A 14,163-nucleotide genomic window follows, 5' to 3' on the forward strand; every position below is an offset into this window, starting at 1 on the left:
AGAAGAACTCATTCGTTCACTGGAAGTTTCATGTACCTACTGTGCGCCACAGTCCATGTCAGACACTGAATCTACTGCAGACCTTGTCTTCTTGGAGCTTCAAGTGGGGTGACAGCAAGTAAACAGACACCCAAAGAGACAAGGAAATAACATATCTAAATCTCTAAGTTACCATAAGCACTCTGAAAGAGAAGAAGGGCTTGCTCTGACCAAGAGACAGGAGGACTGCCCTTGCTGGGCGATGAGGGACAGTCTGTCTGCTGGAGTGACTCGGAAACCAACACATGAAGAAGAAGCCAGCCACGGGGAGGGGGAGCAGGCTGGCCATGCCAGACAGAATGTGCAAAAGTCTTTCACGGGGTCCATGAGCCCAGTATGATAGAGCAGGCTAAAGCAGGGCTGTCCAGACACTGGGAAAGATAGGTAATAATTGTAGCTCATGATCTGAGTGCTTACATGTAAATGCTTTGCCTTATTTAATCCTTTCCTTGATGCTACAAAGTAGATTCTGTTATCATCCCCACTTTATCAAGAGGAAACTGAAACGCATACTTGAGGCCACACAGATGAGGCAGATGAGGGATGGACTCCTAACCACTGTCCTAGAGTGCTTCCTCTGAGAGCCTGGGGAATGGCTGGGGTTGACCTGGGACCCCTGTGATAAGAATTGTTCTTTTCTAGGCAAGCCTGGTAGCCAACAGACAGGGGAGCACTTCTAGCAGCAATGTGTCTGCCCAGGCCCCAGCCCCGTCATCCTCGGTGAGTAGGTTGGGGAACAGCAAACAGAGCCTACAGCTCTGGGACCAGCTCCTTCCTCCTTGCCCTAGATAGATGCTCGCGTGCTCCCAGACCCAGCTGGTGAATCCTCAGCCACAGACAACCATGGCTGGAATCTATTACTCTTGCCAGAAGGAAAAAAAAAAAAAAAGCATATGCCTGTTTCTAACCCTGAGTTTTGTAACTCCCTGTCATCTTTCTTGCCAATGTCCAGGCTCTCTGTTTATAGTTCAGTTCTCTGCCCCATTGGAACCTTCCTACAGCCCCACACAGAAGCCAGGGTGGTGCTGGGGGATGCTCCAAGGCCCAAGTACCAGGGAAGGTCCTAAAGAAGGCTGCATCCACCAAGGAACAGAAGATAGGGAAAGAAAGAAATGAAGGAGAGGGGCCCAGAGTTAACCAACAGAACATCCTGTTTGTTACTGCGTGTGTCTCTCTCACCAGATCAATCTGGCAGCCTCCCCAGCAGCAGCCCAGCTCATCAACAGGGCACAGAGTGTCAACTCAGCGACAGCCTCGGGCATCGCCCAGCAGGCTGTGCTCTTGGGCAACACGTCTTCTCCAGCCCTGACTGCAAGCCAAGCACAGATGTATCTAAGGGCACAGATGGTGAGTACCCAGCCTGGGCCATGGCTCAGGTGGGCTGGGAGGATGGAGGCAGAGAAGCCTGGCTTGGGAGGTTAGAGAGGGTAGGAATTAGAGATGTGGGGGGAGGGAAGGAGCACCAAGGAATAGACAGCAAGAGGTTAAGGGGTGGAATAAACAAGAGGGCACCTGACAGGCTGAATAGGAGCTTGGGTACAGGCTCAGTGACCCAAGGACAGGTGGGGTTTCTGGCTGAAATGGAGAAGATAGCCCATGATGTATCCTTTCCTTCCCTAATTGTCCTCTTCTTATCAGAAACCCCACCCCCCAAAAATTAATTAGGGTAGAAAATGCAGGGGCCCATGCCCAGATGGTCAGTATCCTTGGACGCTTAAGATAAGCAAGCACACAGACATCCTTGTACTCTACAGAAATGGGGTCATAACCCACTGTGGCAGTCCTTACAGGGACTGGCCATCACTAGTTCAAGCGCCAAAGGTGGATTCCAGTCCAGGTGGTGAAGGTGGCATTCAGCTTCAAGATCTGCTGCTGCCTCCACTGCTCTCCCAACTGGGCCCCCATCCAAATCAGGGTCACTCTATCACCTGTTAATTCAGCATATTTGAATGTGCCAAATGTGCCCGGGATGGTATCATACCCAGACCTGCATATCTAGAATCTCTCCTTTACACCTGTCCCTAAGGGATGCAAAGATCCTTAGGAACCTTATGGGTTCCTAAGATTTAGAAGAATTTCTAGGGAAGACAGCGGCATACTCCTCAGGAGGCAGTTAACATCTAGCTCTCTGTTGGGCTCACTGAGTCTGATCTTGTGTCTCCCATCCTGAAGATTTCTCTCTCTGGCTCTTTGACACGCTATCCTGAAGACAATACAGTCCTACCCTCCTTTTGCTTCTGGGGCCAGAACTGGGCACCTGGAGCTTTTCTGGTCTTGCCCCAGCACTTCCTTTCTTGGCTCTGAGTTCATTGTTTGTGGTATTCCATTCCCAGGGAATAGCCTCTTGGACACACAGTATGGAGTAGACTTCCACTTCTCTAGGGACAGGACAAGCACAGTATGACACTGCCCAAACTTGCCTTTGTCTTCAGTTGACTCATTCCCTTGTCCTACTCAGCTGCCCCAATTGGAGTCCTTAAGTAGGGCAAACATGCACAGAGGACTAGACATAGGTGCACCTCAGAGTCTGGGGGAAAGCAGCCCCTGAGTAATCAGCACGGCCACATGGGCACCAGCTAGGCTCGTGGGATTGGAGGTGTCATGCAGAGACTACCGTGTAGCCCATAGCCCATGGAAGGAGATGCAGACATGAATGCGGCTCTGGGCACCCTGGTTCCTCCACCACTGTTGTCTCTACACCCCATACCCAAATCCAAATTTGACTAAAAACTGAGAAAAAAATACATCTGATTTGATCCCTTGTGCAGGGAAGCCCTGTACTGGCCCAGACCTGGAGTCAGGAATGGGTTAGACCAGGAAAGAGGTTCTAGGGCATCTGTCTGAACCTAAGCAAGGTCTCTGCTCCCCGGGGTGCTACGGAGAGAATGACTTCAGAGTATCCCAGGAACGTTGGCCCCTCTAGGATGAGCAACTCACAGAGGCTTCTGAAGTAAACACAACATGCATCCCCAAGATTGGCTCTCCTCCGCCATCCCCCTCACCATCCAGCCTGGATCAGGATGCTACAAGCCTCTTGAGACTTTCAGGTGGTCCCCTTGGACTCTCCCTCTCTTGCCTCCCTCTTTCCCCATATCTGCTCCTTGGCTGAACTGTCCTGTCCTGTAGCTGAGCCCACATTGGGCAGGTAAAAGGCGCCTCGTTTCCTGTGATTCCAGGCCCAGCCAGGTAACCTGGTGCAGGTAGCTAGGAGCCTAGGCGGCACTGTTCCTTTGTCCCCTCAGCTCATCTTCACGCCCACGGCCACCGTCGCTACTGTGCAGCCTGAGCTCGGCACTGGCTCCCCCGCCCGGCCCCCCACCCCCGCCCAGGTGAGGATTCCATGCTGGTGGGAGGGCCGGGGGGTGGGCACCTCCGTAGAAGGGTACTGATACTGGGTATGGGCACAGGCCCTGAGGTACTTTGATTATTTGGAAAGGTTGGGATCTTCTAGGAAAGCCGGGGGGAGACAGGACATCCCGATGCTCCCAGACTTACTCCTTAATTAATATCCCATTGAGAAGACCTCAGCCACTCATGACTCTGTTCCACTCCCTCAAACATAGATCAGGAGTCAGAGAGCAGCATGCTGAGGCAAATGCGGTTGCCAATAATGGATGGTCATGACTAGCTTTTTACTGTACACCCTTCCCAGTATAACTTCTGTGTTGCTTTTCAAGTGGAACATCCCACTCTGGTTACGCACGCTAGCCCCTCTAGTTCAGGAAAAATGCCACAGAAGAGGGAGCAAAGATAAGTCCTGGGTCCCCACCTTCTGCTGGCAGCACACAGATACTGCTGTGGCTGTAAAGATGCTATGGGCAGCGGGGGAGCAAAACAGCCCCTCACACTCCCTCCTCACCCTGGCTACAGAACGGGACAGCACTTGGTAGCAAGAGAATCAGATTTGTCGGAAGTGAGTCTGGCACAGCCTCGGCGCATCCAGCAGAGGGCACCAGGGGCCAGGTTGAGTAAGCACACGGATCCTGGTGTAATAAACCTTATTCTGAGGACATGATGATCCTTTGCCTGGTGGCTGCGCTGGTCAATTAACTTTCACTTTTGCCCTGGCCTTTTTGAGTGTGAGATGCCCCATGCCCCACTGTTGCTGGGAATTCTTTCCAAATGGAATGCATCCCATCCTGATAGTTTGGGGGAGGAGAGGAGGTAATGGGAGAGAGTGCCCACCCCAGACTGGGCAGTCATCCCTTCTCAGAATTCAATTTCTTCTGCTGACGGATCCAATCACTAGCACTCTTTCTTGTCCCCTTTAGAAACTACCGCTTCTGGTTCCTCTTTCAACCCCTAACTCGTTTTCTCTCTTTCTCTCTGATTTTGCAACCCACTGTCCTATTTAAGCCATTCCTAGGTCCATCCCTGACTCCTTCCCCATCTTAGCTGTGTGATGCCATTACTCCTACCCGCATTCTTGGGACTCCCATAGACCCCTCTTTTCCAGGTACAGAACTTGACCCTCCGAACACAGCAGACACCAACTGCAGCAACCTCGGGCCCTACCCCCACTCAGCCTGTCCTGCCCAGCTTGGCCCTGAAACCCACGCCAGGTGGTAGCCAGCCTCTGCCTACCCCATCACAGGGCAGAAACACCGCTCAGGGTTCCCCCGCAGGTGCCAAGCCTGGCATAACTGACAGTGTGATGGAGCCGCTCAAGAAAGGAGATGGTAACAGCAGTGTGCCGGGGAGCATGGAAGGCCGGGCTGGGCTCAGCCGGATGGTACCTGCTGTGGCCACCCACTCCCTCGTTGCTCCAGGTAAGGGCTCCAGGAACAAGGATCGTATCCCAGAAAACTCAGGACTAGGGGGAGGAGGAAGCTTTCAAACTTTCCTTTTTCCCACGGACGTACTAAGATACTAGCCCTGCATCTCTTTTCCCTCTTCCAATCTTGAGAAGTTCATCAGCTCCTGGTTCTGCATCATGCCTCCATGTAGCTTTAGAGGAGGAAGCCACAACATTTGGAATAAACTAGTCCTTTGTGATGGGCGCAGTGGTAAATCATAGCTCTTAGCCATGAGAGAGTGGAGGTTGGCAGTTGGACTACTTTGAAATACTTGAAGGGTCAGCTACAGGGATAGGGACAAGCCAGGTGCACACAAGAACCACACAGGGAGTTGAAGTGGGAAGTTGATTTTATCATCATTCAACAGACATCTGTTGACTAATATATGCCAGTTATGTTGCCAGTTCTAGATGCACAGAGATGAATGAGACTTGGGCTCTGCTCTCTGGGAAGGGTACCGGCTGGGAAGACAAGTACTATGAGGTGCAGTGTGATCAGTGCTCTCATATATGTGAGCTCTGAGCACGGCAGGAGCATGGGAGAGCTATCCAGCTCTGGGGAGGGGAGCCAAAAGGCTTGCCAATGAGGGTATCACTTCAGGAAAAAATTTAGCAGATTAAAAAATATATAATAATCAGATTACTTATGAGAAAGATTCTGTGATGGGGCTGAGTCAGCATTCCCAGAAGCTGGACCTCTTTCCCTGTCTGCTAGCATGTCCCAGTATTGCCTTTTCTAAGCAGTCTTTTCTCAGAAAAGCCTTAGAAGCCAGCTTATCAGTCTAGGGAATAAGACCATGCTGTTAGACCATAGAAGTAAATATAATAGCGATAGACTACATGGCTTTGCATTAAAGAGAAAATCAGGGGTGCCTGGTGACTCAGTGGTTGAGCATCTGCCTTCAGCTCAGGCTGTGATCCCAGGGTCCTAGGATAAGTCCCACATCAGGCTCCCTGCTGGGAGCCTGCTTCTCCCTCTGCCTATGTCTCTGCCTCTTTCTGTGTGTCTCTCATGAATAAATAAATTTAAAAGAGAGAGAGAGAGAATCACCCTGGTCACATCCTTGAGACAACCACTGACCTTCTGTCCTCATCCAGACCATTTTGCCATCCAGTCTAACCTACATTTTTTTTTTCTTGAGAGCTTGTGTATGCTGGTTACTAGATTAACCAACGGAGTCAAAATACAATTCCTTACCTAAATGTGCAGTCAAAAGGAGGGAGCCAGGTATATAAGCAAATCCATTCAATTTCATAAATTCTATTATAGAAGTAAGTTCAAGGTAAGTGTGGACACAGCCAACTCAGTGCCAGGAGGAGGGGTCAGAGATACTGTCCCTCAGAGGAAATGGCATGTGAGTCTCAAACAGGAGTAGTTTACCCAACAACAGACAAAGTAGGGGAAGATATTCAAGATAGAGGAAAGTACAGGTCAAGTGTCACGACTCAGCAATGAAGAATCTGAGCCACAATTCTTTATTTACTTTCTTGAGGTTTCGAGGACAAAGGATTGGTGATTCTCTGCCTTTGGACAGTCACTGCTGGGCTGAGGAAGGCAGCTCCCTACAGTCACTTAGCACTTCTCCCTTCTCATTCAAGCTACAAACCCTACAAACCCTACTTCCTGAGAACCATACCCACCCAAGCCAAAATGTAGCCTCTCCCCAGATCCAACCCAGCCCCCCAGGTTCTAAGGACTCTTCAAAAGAAAGACCCGTTCTTGAATTCTTCCTAAATGTGCTAGGCAATCCTGGGGTCTTGAGAAAACAAGGCGCTATTAAAACAGCTGTTGTAAACTAGACCATATGCTAGGCATTTTTATGCATACCACCTCTTTTTGCCTTGGAAAGAACCCTATAAGGTAGGTGTGTTTATCCATTTTGCAGAGGAGAAGACGAAAGCTCAGAGAGGTTATCCAAGAACTTGCTACATATGTCGCTCAAGGTCACATAAGTCGTAAGTGGCAGAAGTGGGAACCAGGTCCATGCCTGGCTGAGTCAGATTCTGTGTCCTTAGCCATTAAGCCATATTTGCCGCTCTCAATTCTTGCAGTAATGTGGGTCTTTCCTAGGCCTTTCCTGTTCATGACCCAAAAGTCAAAGAGCCTGATGGTTCTAAGTTCTGTAGTTTACAGAATCGAGTGGAAGGCTCTCTTCTCTTGAACCTTATGAAGGTGAACACCTGTGAGTTACAGGCTGAGGTCTGGGGCCCCTGGCATGGCCTGAAACTAGCAGTATGTGGCTATATGCAATACAGAGACCAGTGGTTCCACAGAACTTTCTATGGGGCAGCTGTGGGCTGCATCTAGATCACACAAATCAGTGGGCTTTGCATGGTTCCTACCTCCTATCATCACCTCCCATTCTTCCTTACTTCTTCTACCCCTTCCTCTCTACAAGCCCAGTGATTCTACTCCCCAACCCCTAACCTCCCAGATGCAAGGCAATGGGGAGGGTCAGGAAGCTGCAGATCCTCTCAGGGCTCTGGAACAAAAAAAAGACAAATAATCTTTATGCCCTAGTGGGGGCAGCCTGGAGGAGCCCCTGCCCTGGGCTCCTGCGTCCTCAGGCAAAGGTAACTTCTGGCCTTCTGCCCAGCCAACCCACTGCAAATGAACAGAGATCAGAGCATGTGCGCATGTGCTTGTGTGTGTGTGTGTGTGTGTGTGTGTGTGTGTGTGTGTGTGAGAGAGAGAGAGAGAGAGAGAGAGAGAGAGAGATTGAGAGAAAAAGAGAGAAGGGGGGTGGTGGTTTTTGTTGGTTATTGAAGCATTTTCGAGCTGGCTGGCTCATTGCCCCCAGGGAGAATAACCAGTGGAGACCTGCAGTGGGGCAGTGGGGGACCGTAGGGGAGAGAATGTGTCCCCCTGGGGGCCATGTCCTCCCAGAACAGGCAAATGCTGTAGTCCCAGCTGGGACTGCTCCCACTGACAGCTGTTTGGGGGCAAAGCCCCTCCCCCATGGCGAGCTCCCTGCTGTTCCTGCTCCTGTCACCTTGGCAACCAGCTTCTTTAGGATCTGCAAATAGAAAAGGTCCCTTATGCCCTGAAAAGGGGTGGGTTGGCAGGTGGGGGAGGGGAGTAAGGAGCGGAGAGCAGAGCCTAAGAAGTTGGGCTTCTTGGAAATTGGAGGACAGAACCAAGAAGGGCAGGAGAGGCAGGCTGCAAGGTCCCATGGGCCAGGCCTCCAGGGAAACCAAGTCCTAAGGGAGCTGGCCCACAGCTCCCCACAAGAGGCTTGGTTCTTGGAGTCCTCATTCTAGGGGATAAACTCAGGGCCTTGGTGCACTCTGGCCCAAAGGTGAGGAGAAAGTTGCTGACCAGGAGGTTGATGCTGTAAAAAAAAGGAAACTGTCAGGTTATTGAAAATTCTAGGCCCTTTCCACACAATTGTGCTCCAGATGCCAGGTCTTTGTTCTGCTTCCTCATCCCTCCTCAGGTCTCATCAGAGGAGAGAAAACTCTCTGTCTGCTGGAAAGGCCTGCCACATAGCAGCTTTGTTTTATTGCAGAGAGGGATTTGTGTCAGGGAATAGTGATTCCTGTCTGTGATAGGCTGGACAATGTGATGCTTGCTGATTCTAGGACTCTCGGGTACCACATTTCTCTCCCAGAGCAGCTTCCAAGCTGTGAGATAGACACTTTTACTTAGAGAATCCAATAAAAACAAAACATACAAATGGACTCGTTATCTCGCTAGAGTCAAGATTCCCAACAATTTTGTTGTTAAAATTGTGCAACGAAGGTCATTTCAACTATCACTGTAGGACCAAATTTAGATTCCTAAGAAGTTCCTCTTTATATTAGGGGGAAAAAGTCTACAGGATATCAGTGGAAGAGTTTGATATTTTGCTTAACACATCATAGGTGTGCACGCGTGTGTGTATGTGTGTGTGACAGAAACAGAGGAAGAGGATACAACTGTGATACACAAAGGGCCTTGGAAGTGTTGAGCCTTCTTTCCTGAAATCCTTCACCCTAGGCTCCTATTATATTACCTCTATGAGTCATTGCCAACTACCAGTTGATAATAATAATAACTACCAGTTAATGAACAGCCATGTCCCAGGCACTGTCCGAAATACCCACATATCTTACCTACGTATCTCATTTAATCCTGACAATTCCATTCCCCTAAATGAAGAAGATATGGCTCAGAAAGACTAATTAACTGTCATCCCCAAATAGTTTTTCTCTGTCTCTTTAATTGTTTAGTTCAGCTCAATAAATACTCATTTAGCACCTATTATGTGCCAAACATAATGCTAACCATATGGGAGTTACAGAGATGAACAAGAGTTTAAATTCTAATTGGGTGTGGAAATCTGAGTTGTGCCTGAAAAATGAGTAAGTTTCAAGAACAGAACATAAGGAGGATGATCTCAGCTGGCACTGGGAAGCACCTACGCCCAGAATGGCCACGTGTGCATGTGACAATCTGTGTGTGTAGGTGGGACCTGCTCCTCCCTCCTTTCCCCTTGCCCCCACTGCCATTAGCTGTGAGACTCCCAAAGACTCAGTCCTGTCCTCCTGGTGTTTTACTCCAACACTTACCCCCTAAAGGAGCTTGTCTGTTCTTCCATTTCAGACACCTACCACCTGTCTGCAGATGACTTCTGAATATGGGCCCCTCCCTGTCTTCATTCCCCTTCCCTGTAGATTTCCTGTCTGTAGGATATTCCCCTTGGATGTCACTCCACCACACACACATTTTTAAATTTTACAGAATTCATAAACAAAACAAAAACAAAAATCTGGATGTGTTCCTCTGAGGAAGAATCCCCATTCCCAGTTTCCCAGCCACTGCCCACGGTCATGAACTAGCAACTCTTATACCGTAGTCTCACAGTCTCAGGGTTATTTTTATTTCATTTGCCTTTAGCACAGAAGCAGAGTGTTATAATGGGAAAAGCATGGGCTTCAGAGTTAGATCTGGTTTCAGACCCCAGCTTCCCTACTTACTAGTTTTATGACCATCATCAAGTTACTTAATCTCTGTAAACCTCAATTTCCTCACCTATAAAACTGAGATGATTGTACTTCCCACAGGCTGTAAAGATGAGTGTGCTGGCCTGCAGAGGTGACCCGCACAGAGTAAGCTCTCCACAGCTCTCAGCTCCCTTTCCCTCCTTGGTCCCACCTTCCATCACTACCCAGCTCATCACCAGGCTCCAATGATACTTCCTCTGTGTTGGCTCCCTGCCTTCCTCGAGGCCTGCTGACTATAAGAGGCTTAACTGATGGCCAGGAATTCCCACTCACAGCTGCTAGAATCATCTTCCTCAGAGACTGTTATTTCTTTCTTGTTGGGAAACCTTCCCTGTGTCTTTCTTTCCTACTTTATCAGTTGTAATGCCTAGCCTGTAGGAGGGACTCAATAAATAGCGTGTTCATGACTTCTGATAAGACTGACTCTGACTCTGTGGGGGGCCTGCAAAATCCTCCCCAAATTGCCCACTGAACCACTCGAATTGCTCATGGCTTCCTGGGACAGATCTGCCTCCTCTCCCCCACTCCTACCACTTTGTGACTTACTTGACCCATCGCATCCCTTTTACCTCCCTGCCTTCTGACAAAAACACTCCCTTTTCATTGGTCTTCCTCCAAGATCACCTGCAAAGGTCTGAAGAGCCTCCAACTAATATTCCAAGGCTTGCTATTTTACTTTGTGCTTATTGGCTTGTTTTATTCACTTGCCCATCAGTACTTTTTGGGTGTTTGTTACATGCAAGGCACTGTGTCTCATCTGTCAAGTAGAGTCGATTTTCCCTTAACACACTGCATTGTAGAAGTCAATTGGAAACTACTCTCAGTTCTTGTTTATAAGATGGGAACACTGCCCATTTGCCTCATAAGCTTACTGTTATGAATAAATGAGATTCAAATTATAAAAATGCTTTGAGAAGTTCAAAGCAACATGCAAATAGCTGATAGTATTTTAAGAAATAGCTTCATTTGATGAGCATCTACTAGGTATGTGCAAAGGCAGTGAACCTTTTTGTGATTTAAACATAAGATTCCATGTGGTGCTAACAGCTACACTAGGTGGTACATATCACCATTTATAGAACAGGAATGCAAGGGTCAGGGAGGATAAGCAATTTGTCTAAAGTTATGCCATCTATAGGTGGCAGAACCAAGATTCAAACCCAGATGTGGCTCTAAAACCCATGCCGTTAGCCACTCACGCAGTACTGCCATCATTTGGCCAAGGTGGGGTGGGAGCAGAGATGCAGAAACCAGTTTTCTTTTTTAATGCTCCAAGCATTCCTTATAAGGAATTCTGCTCACAGAGGATATTTGCTAGTTTTGCCAGATGGCTACAGAGCAGGCCTAAAGACGTTAAGGCATAGACAGACCACCGTGGAGTGCCTCTGCAGTTGGCAATCCTGTTGCTATAACCTAGTTTCTTCTTACAGGGAAACTTCCCTTAGCTTTACTTCCCCCTCAAACTCTTAGCCCTCAGCACAGAGGAACTGCATCATGGAAAATTCATATGGCTCTTGCTTTAGGTTTTTCTAAAAGGAGCTTCCCTGTCTATGTGGGGCTCTGCCCTGTAGAATCAGCCTCAATCTCAGTCACCCCCAAGGCCTGATCCTATGAGACAGACCTCTTCAGAGAAGAGCAGCCTTTTATGGATACCAGCATAATTTAGACTCCTGCTAAAACTGCCTTCTCTTCTGGCTCCTCTATTATAGACACTCTGGGAGTGTCTGTAGAGAATGCCCTACAGGTTTCTGAATGCACTGTAGTCTTTTATGTCTCCGGTTCTTCCCATGTGCTATTTGTTTTGTCATCTTCCTAACTCCAAGTCATGGTAAATGCTTCCTCGGGGAAGCCTTCTCTGCTCTCCTGAAGCTGAATCCCCTTTTCTGTGTTTTTGGTATTCTGTGCTTATCTCCTCTTGTAACATTTACCAAGATATGCCAAGAGTAAATGTCTCTGTTACTAAACAATAATCTATTCTAGGGACCGTGTTTCAGCCAGCACCAAACATGGTACTTGGTTTGTAGTAGGTGCTTGCCAATGTTTGTTATTTGTTCCCCCTCCACCAACCTTCTCCCTGCCAGCAACCCTCAGTTTGTTTTCTATGGTCAAGAGTCTCTTATGGTTTGTCTCCCTTTCTGATTTCATCTTACTTAATTTTTTCCTCTCTTCCCCTATGATCTTCTGTTTGTTTCTTAAATTCCACATATGAGTGAGAGCATATGATAATTGTCTATCTCTGATTGACTTATCTCACTTAGCATAATACCCTCTAGTTCCATCCACGTCATTGCAAATGGCAAAGTTTCATTTTTTTTATGGCTGGGTAGTAATTCCATTGTATATATACCACATCTCTTTATCCATTCATCTGTTCATGGACATCTGAGCTCTTTCCATAGTAGGTATTGTGGACATTGCTGCTATAAACATTGGGATGCAGGTACCCCTTTGGATTACTACACTTGTATCTTTGGGGGTTGTTAATGTTTATTTAGTGAATGAATGATTAAAAGTATCTCTTCACTTTCTAAACCCTGAAGAGCAGTGGGTAGTAAAGAGTAATGCCATCCTCTCTGAGAGGCATCTCCCCTGACCCAGAGACTAGGTAATTCCAGCAACTCTAGTCTGTTATAGCAGAGTCTTAGAAAAAATAAGTGTACAAGCAGGCCTGGACCCATGAGAGAGATGCTGCTCTGGTATATTTTGGGACAAGAGTCTCAGCATGTCTGGGGCGGTGAGCTATTTCCTGCATACTTGAAGCCTTGAGATCAATAGAGATTAATTATTGATAAGTTCTAACAGTGAATACAGTGAAGGGTACCAGCCAGTAATCCCTCCTACTCTGGGGGACCTTAATCCTCTTGTTGCCAACAACCAACTGGTTTGGGAGAAGTGAATTGGCCTCTTGAGATTTTAAGGAGGCTGTTCAAGGTTAGAAGCACCAGACGGAAAGATGACCATTGCCTAGAGTCTCTCTCTTGCTTGGCTCTAATTTGTGGAGGCCCTGGGCCTGCCCCCTCCCCTGCTCCATAATAGGAAGGGCTGATGGAGCCTTCCAAAGTTGTGGTCGAGGTCCCAAGGAAGCAACCCTTTGTTCCTTAGAAGCAGTGTACTTTACAGCAGGAGGGGATAGGGGAGCCAAAGTAGGTGCAGGGAAAAAATGAAGCTAGTGGGCACTAGAAAAAGTTAAGAAAAAGAAAAAAGAGATTTCTGTGTATTAACATTTCATAAACTGATATGCCCCATCCTACCTGTGGGAAAGAGGAGCATGGCCTGCTCTGGTATCGTGGCTGCAAATGCCCTTTACCACCCCAAACTGAGCTGGAGGGCATGGTAGAGGGAGATGCATTCATTGATCTTACTGTGATCAACAGCAGATGTTTACTAAGCATCTGCAAACACGTAGAGTATCATGTTGGACAACGTAGAAGGTAAAAGGAGACATAAAAACCTTCCAGCTAGGGCAGCCCGGGTGGCTCAGCGGTTTAGCGTTGCCTTCGGCCTAGACCGTGACCCTGGAGACCCGGGATTGAGTCCCACGTCGGGCTCCCTGCATGGAGCCCGCTTCTCCCTCTGCCTGTGTCTCTGCCTCTCTCTGTGTGTCTCTTATGAATAAATAAGTAAAAAAATAAATAAATAAAAAAAAAAACCTCCCAGCTAAATTAAATCATATCTTTTAAATTAAAAAAAAAAATAAAAAGAAACATAGAACATACCTTTGACTGAAACAGGACAGCTAGAGAGATAGGAAATACACACAAGAATAAAAATATTCCCGTTTGACTTAATGTAGGAGGCCACTGATTGTGAGATACACCATTATTTTATTAAACTTTAAGGAAGAAAAGCACTGCCAGTTGACCAGATAGCAGTTGCCATATGCATCCCAATTCAAAGGATATTATGTTCAAATGTGTGTGTGTGTTGGGGGCGGTGGGGATAAGAATAAATGTTTAAGAATCAGTGAAATACGTATACAAGATAGTACATGTTAAATCACAAATCAATCAAACGATAAAAACTTCCAGGAATTCTGCGGGAAAACCCATAATTAAGAGTTAAGGCAAAGAGGGAGACAACAGGAGCTGAGCCTGAGCCAAAGAAGCTTAAGCCTCAGATCACTGAAGCAAGAGGAGGGCATTCCAGAAAATGGAAGCACCAAAATCAAAGCCAAACAGGCACGATGGGATATGACATTTTATGCACAGCGAGTGGAGCAGCTGGGGTGGGTTGAAAGTTAGTGCAAGAAGGTAGTGAGCAGAGGTTGAATAGGAGGAGGGTCTTCCATAAACCAGAATGCTGATTAAACCAAAAAGATCATGGGCTTATATCCCTTTCATCCA

At 47.6% G+C, this 14,163-nt stretch overlaps 1 protein-coding gene across 5 annotated transcripts in view; it reads left to right on the plus strand.

Annotated features, from left to right (window-relative positions):
• Positions 1-14,163, plus strand: part of PHC2 (polyhomeotic homolog 2) — a 120,454-nt gene that overhangs the window by 70,640 nt on the left and 35,651 nt on the right. For 2 of the 5 annotated variants that reach the window (XM_041765305.1, XM_041765304.1), the window contains exons 4-7: positions 682-759; positions 1,222-1,386; positions 3,216-3,368; positions 4,496-4,808. In XM_041765305.1, the coding sequence (XP_041621239.1) occupies positions 682-759; positions 1,222-1,386; positions 3,216-3,368; positions 4,496-4,808 (709 nt within the window). Of the gene's footprint in view, positions 1-681; positions 760-1,221; positions 1,387-3,215; positions 3,369-4,495; positions 4,809-14,163 lie in introns of those variants that run through there. The other 3 variants (XM_041765306.1, XM_041765307.1, XM_041765308.1) reach the window with 3 other exon arrangements.

The sequence above is a fragment of the Vulpes lagopus genome, chromosome 8 (assembly GCF_018345385.1).
Source record: "Vulpes lagopus strain Blue_001 chromosome 8, ASM1834538v1, whole genome shotgun sequence".
Lineage (NCBI taxonomy): Eukaryota > Metazoa > Chordata > Mammalia > Carnivora > Canidae > Vulpes > Vulpes lagopus.